The sequence below is a fragment of the Thalassophryne amazonica genome, chromosome 5, assembly GCF_902500255.1.
Source record: "Thalassophryne amazonica chromosome 5, fThaAma1.1, whole genome shotgun sequence".
NCBI lineage: Eukaryota > Metazoa > Chordata > Actinopteri > Batrachoidiformes > Batrachoididae > Thalassophryne > Thalassophryne amazonica.
In genome coordinates this window covers 57,388,916-57,400,886 of record NC_047107.1, presented here as the reverse complement: position 1 = coordinate 57,400,886, position 11,971 = coordinate 57,388,916, and the positions used below count along the sequence as shown (strand labels likewise).

The following is an 11,971-nucleotide window of genomic DNA, read 5'->3' as shown; positions in this document are numbered from 1 at the left end:
GGGGCATCGGACGTATTTCCGGTTTTCCGCTGCGCCTAGGGGTTGGGGCTGGGTTAGTTTTTCCTGTTCCCTTCCCCGGCTTGATGTTTTGTGCCGTTCGCCAAAATTGAGCCGCCGAGGGGCTCTGGGAGGGACCTGGGGTCTTTCGGGGTGCCGGGGAAGGTAACAGGGTTTAACGGTTGTTTTATTTGCCCCCGGGGTTGTTTAGGGTAGTCCTCCGGGGGTTGGATTTTGATTTTGTTTTGTTTCCTTCCGGGTTCCACCTCCAGGGTTGATGGGACGGTCCTCTGGGGGGAATTGGTTTGTGGGGCCGACTAGCCAGGTGTGGCCGGGTCTGGGGTTCCAGGGTTGTGGGGAGGGTGCCTCCTGGGGTTTGATGGTACGGTCCTCTGGGGGGCGCCGTTTGCTCCATGTGTACCTGGGGACCTTTGTGGAATTCCGGTTCTGGCTATTTCTCCTGGAACTGGCGGTAAAGGCCTTCTGGGGGTGTTGGGCTCTGCAGGTCGTTCTGGGAGGGTTGTTTGTTGTTTTTCTTTTGTGCATTGTGTTTGTGGGGCTGTGTTGGGTTTTTGCATTTGGGAGTTTTTCTTTTCTTCCCGGGGTTGGATGGGACGGTCCCCTGGGGAGGTTTTGGGTGGGTTTTATGTTTTTTTTCTTGTGTTGGATTGTATTGGGGACTGTTTTGGGGTTTTTGTTGATGCCAGCCGGCCTTCCAGCTGCGGTGCCCTGTCCTGCTGTCTGTGGTGGACCTTGGGAGCGTTATGCTGTCTGCTTCCTGACGAGGACCCCCGGAGGGAGGTGCTATTCTCGGACCTGGTTTGTTCGGTCACCGGGAGGCTTCCCGTTAAAGGGGGGGTACTGTTGTGTGTTGGGGGGGTGTGGCTGGACATTTTGGTGTTCTTTTCTTTTCTTTGCTCTCCAGGTGGTATGAAAACTGATTTGTCTGTGGAGAAGGTGCTGGCTGAAGAGTCCTTCACCCTCATCGTTATGTGCAGCACCTGTGGATGGTGCTCACATGCAACCTTAAAGACAGGTGAATAATTGTTTGACTAATTGTTGATAGTAACTTGGTATTTTGTTACGCAGTATATTTGAATTGTGATGAGAATTGTGCAGCTCGCTTCTCACTGCCGTGGTGTGCGGACAACTGATCCTCCACCTGTTGTGAGAAGCTGCTCATTTACATAAAGCTTAAATACAGACCTGAATGTGTTGCTGATAGTGTGTGCCTTTTGAAGGATATTGCTTGTAACTACTGACTTACCTCACCTCTTCTATCCTTCGCAGAGTCGGTTTGTCGTGTCCACCTGGGGGGTGTTTGGCGCTAAGTGAGTCCAGAAGCGCCGGGCCTCGATCCTTTTGGGCGCTGGAGAGCGTGCCAGCCTTCACTCCACCAGACAGACGCTGTTTTAGTTTGTACACGTTATGCACCAAAGGGTGGAAGAAATAAATTATTGGAACCGCTTTCTGGTTATTTTAGCGCTGGGTTCCGTCAGACGCAGGTCCGCTCCTCAACCCGCGTTGACACATAACATCCAATCAATTGAATTTACGCCAGGTGGACTCCAATTAAGCTGTAGAAACATCTCAAGAATAAACAGTGGAAACAGGATGAACCTGAGCTCAATTTTGAGCTTCATGACAAAGGCTGTGAATACTTACGTAGATGGGATTTTAGTTTTTATTAAAAATAAAATTTGCAAAAATCTTAACCTTTTTCCACATTATGTTGAATTTTTGAGGGAAACAAATGAATTTCAATTTCAGAATATGGTTAACATAAAAAGATGTGCAAAAAATGAAGTACTGTGAATTCCTGGATGCACTGTACACTGATTATGCATCAAGTGTAACCAGATTGCAATTCAGTGGAATAAATTAAAAGGTGATTCAGTTTCTATATTCTTGATAGTTAATCACTGTGAGATGTGATTATTTCAACAGTGAATTGAAACAAAGAAAAGCACTGAATCTGGTTCAGTGTTTAACCATATACTGTAACAGTAATTTTAACTGCAGAGTATTTTCATGTCAGTTTCAAGTCACCTGGCTAAAAGTAGAAAGCAAGACAAACTCAAGTGTCAGGGGGTGGTGGCCAGTGCACTTGGTTTTCAGTGCGGAAGGCTCCCGGTTCAAACCCCACCCCTGCTACATTTCTCCATGCATTGCAGCGTTGCATCAGCAAGGACAGCTGGTGTAACATTTGTGCCAATTCAACAGGCAACGCCACCTTGGATTTACTGTGGCAACCCAGAGTGCAGACAAGGGAACATCTGAAGGGACTCACTATCACTGTAAAAGCAACAAGTGTAATAAATTATGATCACATTTATTCAATAAAGGAACACGAACAGAAATAAGACATTTGTAATATTTATTTTAAAATTTGTACAAAGGCAATTTTGGCTCTTTAAAGCTTGTACACTGATAAAACATTTGTTCCTGATGCGGTTAGCCCTTAACACCCTCAGCCTGTAACAAGCCAGGCATAACTGCAGTCTTTTAATCCTTCTCAATTTGTGTTTAAATATGTTACTGCTGCAATAAATAAATAGCAGTGTTGCAAGAATACTGAAAACTAAAAATATCACAGAAATGCTTTGCAAATGATAGCGTGTAAAGCATTTCTTTAAAACATGCTCTTTGATGAGTGTATGCAGTCTGACATGGCAGATGAGGAAAGGTGACGACAGCAGCAGGCAGAGCGCCTTAAAGCCGTCATGTCTCCAGTCTGTGTGCAAGCGAGGGAGTCAGCTTGCTCTGGATCAATACAATAAAGGTGGATGGAGGTTGGAATGTGCCACTGCTCCTGGAACTTTCCCGATTCATTAAGATGCCACTGCCAGGCAAATCCTTTCAGAGGGATACAGCAGAACGTTCTTTGCAGCTTTGATAGTGTTCTTCATAAGCATCGCCACAGTCATAGGCCCCACACCTCCAGGCACCGGGGTGATGAAACCGGCCTTTTTCCTCACACCTGAATATGCACAAGAAAACAGCACCATGATAACATGCAGGAACAGCCCTCTAAAGTGGTTACAACGCAACCACCCTACCTTCAAAATCCACATCTCCAACCAGTTTGTCTTTGCCAGTGAGTGGATCGTGCACTCTGTTTATTCCAACATCAATGACGGCTGCTCCCTCTTTGATCATGTCTGCAGTGATGAGGCTCGGAATCCCTAATGGTAAAGTAAACACAATTGGGCCCATCAGTATTTGTGCATTCAGTTTTTATAATTTTGTATCTATACACAATGGAGCTGAAAACAAACAAACCTGCAGCAGCCACAACTATGTCAGCCATTTTTGTGTGCTGCTGAAGCTGCTCTTTTGGAGTGTAACGGTGAGAGATTGTAACTGTAGCATCACCTGTAATCAAAGTTCAGTACATGAGTGTATAAATCACACATTAAGCTTGTGATGATTAAGCCCAAGTGTGTGTGTGCGCGCGAGCGTGCACATAAGCGTTCTCACCTCCAGGCCTCTCGTGACGTCCGTCTGTATGCAGCAACATGGCAATGGGCATGCCCACATTTTTTGAGCGGCCTGCCACCACTACATTTTTCCCAATGGTTGGAATACCTAGAAAACAATGGGATAGTTAGTTCTGCCCATGACATCACTTTCTTTGGGGGGTGGGGGGAGAGTCTACAATTACCGGTGCGTTTAATAATTTCCCACACTCCCCAGGGTGTGGCAGGCAGCATGGTGGACTGATCGAGGCACATGCGGCCTACATTGACGACGTGAAAGCCATCCACATCCTTAGTAGGAGAAACTGCATTACAGACTACACGCTCGTCAATGTGGTCTGTAAGGAAGCAAAGGAGACACGCTGTCAGGGCAACAGTTTTATACAAGTATGAAGTTTATAGTAAATTAACTCATGGATGAGCATCACAGCCAGGAATACCCGACACATTTATATACCATACAACTTGCACTCAGAGTGGCAGCTGAGCGCAAAAATAAAAATAAAATCGTGCATTATGGTTGAAACTTGGTACAAATGTATATTGACCCATCCCAAATATTTTTGGATATATATAACCCTGTCCGGCAATGCCCCCTAGTAGCCATATTAGGAACGAAGTTAATTTTATGCAGATTTTCATAATATGGTGCACACAAATACACACCAATAAACTGGCTCTTTTCCCCTCCAACTTGTTTGTTTTGTGTAATTTTAAGTCCACTTACAACATTTAGTGTTGTAAGTGGGCTTAGCCATGTCGCCGTAGCAGCCAGGAGTAACTTCACGGTGGGGGAGCATGAGGTGAGGCGCACACCGAAGGGTGTCAACCCACACAAAGCAATGGTCCCCAAAAAGCATCTCCGGATGGGTGCTGAAAGACTGTGCAGACTAGTTTGCTGGGATTTTCATAGAAATCTTCAACCGGTCGCTGACAGTCTGCTGTCCCATCATGCCTGAAGACCTCCACCATAGTCCTCCTACTCAAGAAATCCCCCATAACCAGCCTCAATGACTACCGGCCTGTTGGGGTGAAGTGTTTTGAAAAACTGGTTAGAAGTTACATAACCCCCACCAATTTGCTTACAAAGCTAACAGGTCAACAGAGGATACCGTGACCGCTGCCCTCCACACCACGCTGGCCCACTTGGAGCAACAGGGTAACTACGCCCGTCTTCTCTTCGTGGACTATAGTTTCAGTATTCAACACCGTCCTCCTGTGGAAACTGCTGAACCTTGTTCTACCTCATTCCATGTCTTTGGATTATGGACTTTCTGTCAGATCGCTCACAGAGAGTCAGGACTGGCCCTCACATATCCACAGCTCACAGTCAGCACAGGTTCCCCTCAAGGCTGTGTGCTGAGCCAGCTACTCTTCACCCTCTACACCAGGGGTGGGCAATTAATTTTTACAAGGGGCCACATAGGGAACCTGAATTATGTCCAAGGGCCACACCATTGATAACTCAGCTGTCTCCCATTACAAATTTCACAAAAAAAAAATTAGATTTAGATAGATTCATCAGTCCTCAAATAATATTTGGATGCAATGTGATGGGAAAAGTGAGAAAGGCATGTGCTTCTGCAACTTGTGCTTATGATATTGTAATTTGTAAATTAGAATAGAGGGGATAGGAGACGGTGATTGTGCAACTATCAACAATTTTTATTCAAAAAAAGAATCATTTCAACAGTGCTGGGCTTTAATCGGCTCCTCTTCTGCCTCACCACCTCTCCAGCTTTGGAGAAGACCCGCTCGCCAAAATCACAGCTCTTCAGTCACTCAGCTCAGTCTCTGATCTACCTATGAATATATAGTCTAACCTATAACTTGTGTTGATGTACTGTGTGGATAAATGTTGTATATGAATGGATGCCTGTTGTGTGTGGTTAGGTCCTATGTGTATGTAGCCAACTATACTAAATGAACTCTAAACTAGACCTAAATATAAACTAATGCTGTCCCTGTCACGTAGTAATTGGCAATAACACTGTCGCTAGCAGTCTCTTCCTCTCACAAACCCCCAGTTTGTGCCGCGATTCAGATCTCATTTAAATACTTGGCGGGTCGTATTGACACGCCCAGATTATTCAACTTTCCCGCGAAGCTCGACACGTAGTGTGACGTAACGAGGCCTCGCTCGCAGTGGTCACGTGATGGGGGCGTGCTCGAAACGCTGCTCACCGACACTTCTGGTTCACAAAGCTCGATGCTGTGTCGAGCAGCCTGACTCGAGCTTAACATCACTAGTGTGGAAAGGGTCAGGGACTTCAGTTTATTGGGAGTCCACATAGATGAGAAACTAACCTGGGACAGGAACACCACATACTTGGTAAAGAAGGCACAGCAAAGACTCCACTTTCTGAGAATCCTCAGAAAAAAATAACAAACAAGAGATTGCTCATGTCTCTGTACCGCTGTACCGTGGAGCGCATCCTCACATACTGCCTCTGTACGTGGTTTGCCAGCTGCAAAATGGTAGAGAAGATCATTGTGTGCCCTCTACCCACACTGGGGGACCTTCATGGCTCTGTCTCAGGAGAGCCAACACCATCCTAAAGGACTCATCCCACCCTTGCCACTCTGTTTGAGCTACCGCAGATGGTACAGGGCCATTAAAGCAAGAGCAAATAGATTAAAAAACAGTTTCTACCCAACTGCTGTTAGAGCTTTGAATGTCACAGGAACCAAATAGCCATGAAAATTCAGTGAGGTATATCTTATATATTATATTCCAATTCTAAGGTGGAACTATGCTAGTATACTAGCATAGAATGTCACACTTGAAATGAGTGCAATATTTATGTGCACTATCCATTGCCACAGTTTTGTACATACTTTTCTCTTTTTATATGCAGTCTCTTTTTTGCTACTATGTCCTTATTTTTTTCTTTTTTAATTTGCGTTCTGGGCATACCACTTTCATTCGGTTAAATTTTCGTTTATTTTTCTTTTCTTCTCCAGAGCTTTCAAGTTTGCATGTGGTTTACATTTGCATTTGAAGAACTGCACCTTTCCTTGTACTTGTTACAAGGACAATACAGAATCTGTATGTTAAACACTCAGAAGTATTGAAGGGGACAATAAATATCTCTGCCTACACAGCTGTGTGAATATGAAACAGCATCAGACCGCAGCACAATATTCTATCTAGTTGCTTTAAAATAAATAAATAAATATCCCCCCAACACATGCATCCTGTCATTCTCCTCTGTACCTGGCAGAGGCAGCTGGACCAGTAGTCCATCCACACTGGGGTCTGAGTTGATTTTATAGATCAGGTCCAATAGTGCCTCCTCACTGATGTCTGAATGTTTAAGGATTGTCTCACTGGATATTCCTGAAGCAAGAGAACATTTCTTTTACTTCACAGATTTTACCAATCCCTCCCCTGCCAAATATATATATACACATATATATATATATACACACACACACACTTTCAGATTGTATGGGTATTTCCTTACCAATATCAGCTGCAGCCCGTGTCTTATTCAAGACGTAGGAGTGACTAGCTGGGTTGTCTCCAACAAGAATCACACTCAGATGGGGCCTCCTGTTGCCAGCAGAGATCCATTTCTCCACGTCACCTCGGACCTCATCCCGAATCTGCTGTGCTAGTTTCTTTCCTGAGATAACCACTGCTTCATGCCTGAGAGGTGACATATAGAGACAGACGTCAGTACTTTAGTAGTAGTACAAAAACAACAAGCTGCAGCTCTCCTTTTAGTTTAGACTAGTGGAAGAGAAATGACTGGTTACAGTGCATCAGGAAAGTATTCACAGCCCTTCACTTTTTTCCATATTTCGTTATTTTACAGTCTTATTCCAAAATGGTTGAAATTCATTTATTTCCATGAAATTCAACAACCCCTGGCAAAAATTATGGAATCACCGGCATCGGAAGATGTTCATTCAGTTTAATTTTGTAGAAAAAAAAAAAAGCAGATCACAGACATGACACAAAACTAAAGTAATTTCAAATGGCAACTTTTTGGCTTTAAGAAACACTATAAGAAATCAGGAAAAAAATAATTGTGGCAGTCAGTAAAGGTTACTTTTTTAGACCAAGCAGAGGGAAAAAAATATGGACTCACTCAATTTGTCTCACTCAATTTTCGTGATGCGCGAAGCCTCCGCTCCTCTTTCCATGACAAAAACTCCTGTAACAGTGGAATGTGCCGTTCATTTCCAAACTGGACGCCACGTTTTATCTGGGACGTCGTCTGACTAGCACAGGAATTGTGAAAAGACGTGGACATCAGCACTTTTTCGGCACATTGAGACAGACGTGCGGAGGAATTCCACGTGTCGCGGCGGTGCCGCATGGCGCAAAGCAATGCCGTGATGAAGCCTCACGGGACATGTTCTGGCATGTCCAGGCACATCCACAATTTCTCGGATAATCACTCGATGGAAAAACCACCGACAGCTGTCTGAACGCCATCTCAAAGCCGTCCTGTGAGACCAAAACGGAGGTGGTTTTGTCTCGCTCCAGTAGCGAATCCATCGTGACGCGCGAAGCCTCCGCTCGGCTTTCCATGACAAAATCTCTTGTTAAAGGTGAAATCTGCCAGAAAATGGTTGATGTCCAGCTCTTGTGATAACCAGAGAAATGGCACACGATGGTCATGGATCCAGACAGCCATCCGTTTAGAAATGAAATGGTCGTTCAGCCTGTCGATGGCGGCTCCGGAGCACGGCGCGCCCCACAGCCGCTGGGGGCTGTCCTTAAAGCGACAGTAACACTCATTCTCTACCAAGCCTGTAACATTTTCACCGAAAGCCAGATAAATTTTTCTAATAGTTTCCAGCTGCCAGTCTCTAACAGTTTCTGAAAAAATTCTGATGGGAAAAAAAGCCAAAATCATTCCGCCATTTCCTGACAATGAAAATCCGACAAGAGGGGTGGACCACTCCTCACTCAAAGCCTGCTCACAGGTGAATGACGCAACCGACACGAGTGGAAAAACTCACGCATGCGCACGAGGGTTCAAGCTTGTCTGACGCAATCACACGTGATTCAAACCCATATGGGTTTTGAAAAAAATAATAAGGTCGGATACTTTTCTAATAGACCTTGTATACTACTCCTAAGATTAAGACAAGAGTAAAGTACTAAGCTAAAGTTCGCAACAGTTACACTAACAGTTAACTAACAGAAGTATATAAAAAAACAAAATGAAAAAATGAAAACAAGGATCTGAAGTCGCTAACGCAAGCTAACCGCTAGCGAAAATGCTAGCCGCGCCTAAGATTTACACAGGAGTAAAATAATTACTTTACATATACAGCAGTTCGACTGAAAAACTAACAGAAGTATTAACCAGGTAAAAAGAACCAGCTATAAAAATAACGAGGGGTGGGAAGGGAGGAGTCGACCTAGCTAGCGAATGCTAACTGCTAGCGAATTACAACAGGACTATAGTTAAATAACGTTCAGAGTGTATACAATTAATAACCAGAAGAGTGCTAAACAGAAATAAAAGAAACGTATACAACCATGTGAAGTTCAGAACAGCGTCACAACAAAAACAATCCGTTGGAAACAAGTTGCCAGATCAGATCCGGATAAAACTTTGTCAGCCAATAAAGGATACCACCCTACATAATGCTCTCAAATATGAAGGAAAGTCTATCTTTTATGACAGTTATGAATTTTTGAAAATTCATTCAGTGTTAAAAGGACAGGGATTTCAAGGACTTTTCCTGACTTTATGACCTTGAAAACTGAATCACATCACAAGCAAACAAGGGTGAAAACACTACCTTTGCCCAATTTCATTGGTGGAGGTAAATAAACCGAGAAGCCAAAACAACTTACACATAATATATTCTGCAAGCAGGAGCTAATAACTAAAGTAATGGGGCATCAACTGCCCTTTTATTCTGCTAAAACCAATTAAACCCCCTTAAAAGTATCTCAGCCTTTGAAGGAGGAATGTTACAGTAGGGTCAGTCACTCAGACCTAAAATAAATATAGAAGTTGAGAGCAAGCTCACAAAATGATACCCCTGCTCTGCTGTACAAGTTGCTTGCACACATTATACATTTATAATGTGTTCAACAATGATGGGGGAGCGACGGCCGACAGTCACCCATCATATCAAACACCAATAAATACATAAAACGCCACTGTTATTTTGTCCTGTGTGTACACGCAGCAGCCTCTGTGCGAGTCTGTGTCTGAGACTAAGCTCTCATGGCTGGCTTTTGTCCCTGTCTGGCCGTAATGCCTTGACAATTATTGTACACCTGTGCTCGAGCTAGTTTTTTTCTGTGTACTTGCACAAACATCACACAAAGTCACATAATTTTAAGCAGAGCTTGTCACGCAAAATACTCTTGAATCTTTAAAGCGCACTTCAAGCAACCCTTTACAGACTAACTCAGCTACGATACTTGACAATTGATAACATTAGACAAAGTATTGTTAGATAATCCATTGCATTATCCGACATCTGTGCTCCTAACTGGACAACACCTGTTGATGCGGCTGAAAAACTCGGTCAAACTTCTAAAGCATTTCCATGGTTCAGCTACATTAGCTGAAACAGAGTAATAAATATTAATAGCACAGACTGAAGGGCAGCCTAAACAGCTTATAACTACTGTAATTGTTATATGCCCATGATTATTAAATACACTGATTATTAGTTTTATATGAGATTGAATAAGAGTGTGAGTGTGTGCAGAGAGTGGGGAACAGTTTAACTGAAACCTAGTTACATGTTTATTAGTGGTTATAGTTCAAGTGCTACTAAAATTATGTGCACTTTGTGTGGAGTCAATCTTTTGGAAGTACTGGCTGGTTGTGCTGGAGCTATCAGACATATATGCCTTTCCTCTGAGCAACAGCAGTTTGTGCAAGTGTGTGTGTGTGTGTGGGGGGGGGGGGTTATAGGTTTTTGATTACATATTAGTAAATAGCATGCCCCCCCTTTTCCCCACCAATTACACAATTTGAAGAACCTGTAATAATCACTATTAACTGTCCATCTTTGTACAATGTTTCACATTTGAATGTTTTGATGAGCATTTGTCAGTTTTATTTCAAGTGCAGTCTGTCAGGAAGCAGTCACAAATGCATTTAATCAAATGTCATTCCCTCAGGGTTAACACTTTGTAAAGTAATTTATATGTTAATAAGTCATGTGTTCCCCATCTTGCTAAAGATTATGTGCAGGAGCCACTTTTTTCCCCACCATCTTTTTAGGCATGTGCTGAACATTAGTCTTAGAAAGTGGATCTTAATCACAGTCATTCTGCAATCAGCATGTTTCCATTAAACAGTCAAACCTGCGCTGGATGATGCAAATACATCAGTTGAAACAATCCTTACACAGAAATCTGCAATGACTTTTAACCCTTTAATGTCCTCGCATTTTTCAATAGCATGTAGGAGATATCAATATTCTGCATCAAACAGTTGAGTTGACCATTAAAGGGTTAAAAATCTACATTATTGGAGTTTGTGCGTGAGAGAGAGAGCATCTGTTTATATGAATAAAACATTGGCCTTCTTGAGAATCCGAGTGTAAGCAGTAACATCGATTTCATCAGCCGCCCGGCAGCTGCAGTGATACCGGCATAACGCTAGGGGCGCCACACAGACACCACAAACTGCGGACATTTAGTATAGTTTGACCGAGAATCCTCAAACACCAAATACAAAAACGGAATCGAAAGACACATGTAGACTGTCTTTTTTTTTAAGAAACAAAAGTACCTACAGTGCATAAATTTGCCATAAAAAAATGTAGATTTTTAGACCTGACCCTGTCGCGCACTCACCTTGATGCAGACGTGTGTACTTTACAGACTTGATGCTGGGAATGTTGACACAATTTCCTGAGAGTCCTGACTGCTGCCATCCTACCCAGGTGAAGAAAGAAATGGAAAAACCAACACAAACCACCACCAAGACCGGCAGAAGGACAACCGTAACGGTACCGTCTGTGAGCCTTTATAACCCCGCCTCTTCCTGCACGCGGGCCGCGTCATCCTAGCGTCATGGGCTGCCACGCCCCCTTCCACAGACCCCACGGCCGACAAATCGTGATGTAACATTTGCCCTAAAGAAAACTGTGCTCTCACTTATCATAAAGGGAATTAAAGATATCATCAAGCTTCTCACTTGCAGAAGCCAACATGTAAAAAGTATAAGAAGCTGTTTTAACATTTAATAGTTAAAAAAAAACAACAATAAACTGCCCTCAGCCATATGAGCTTAAAAATAGGAAGCAGAATGTAACCTTTTGACCTCTTAAAATAGGTTAGCCATCTTTGAACTTGTCTAAGGTCTGTGTTCCAAGATTGTTCCCTGTGAATTTGAAGACCCTGGCAATAATTGGACTGGACTTATGCTGAGCACAGACGGACGGACAGATAGGCAGACACAAGGCCTTCGCATTACCCAATGGCCATATTTTGGTCTTGGGTAATATTTCAGATATCCACAATATATTCTTCCCATGTTATGTTTCATATATTT

General features: G+C 43.3%; 1 protein-coding gene across 1 annotated transcript; it reads right to left on the bottom strand.

The window, feature by feature from the left end:
• Positions 1-2,361: 2,361 nt before the first annotated feature.
• mthfd2 (methylenetetrahydrofolate dehydrogenase (NADP+ dependent) 2, methenyltetrahydrofolate cyclohydrolase) lies at positions 2,362-11,452 on the bottom strand. The gene is made up of 8 exons (XM_034170352.1): positions 11,272-11,452; positions 6,944-7,128; positions 6,694-6,816; positions 3,662-3,814; positions 3,478-3,585; positions 3,280-3,372; positions 3,057-3,182; positions 2,362-2,977 (listed from the first exon to the last, which is right to left on the bottom strand). Exons 1-8 carry the CDS (start codon positions 11,349-11,351, stop codon positions 2,829-2,831), a joined length of 1,017 nt encoding a protein of 338 aa, XP_034026243.1. The 5' UTR covers positions 11,352-11,452; the 3' UTR covers positions 2,362-2,828.
• Between the last annotated feature and the right edge of the window lie 519 nt (positions 11,453-11,971).

Bases quoted from the DNA above. Each gene is read 5' to 3' on its own strand.
- mthfd2 (XM_034170352.1), bottom strand. From the start codon at position 11,351: ATGGCAGCAGTCAGGACTCTCAGGAAATTGTGTCAACATTCCCAGCAT. The intron at 7,129-11,271 runs GTGAGTGCGCGA...GTCACCTCTCAG, and splicing joins GTACACACGTCTGCATCAAG to GCATGAAGCAGTGGTTATCT. The intron at 3,586-3,661 runs GTAATTGTAGAC...ATTGTTTTCTAG, and splicing joins GGAAATTATTAAACGCACCG to GTATTCCAACCATTGGGAAA.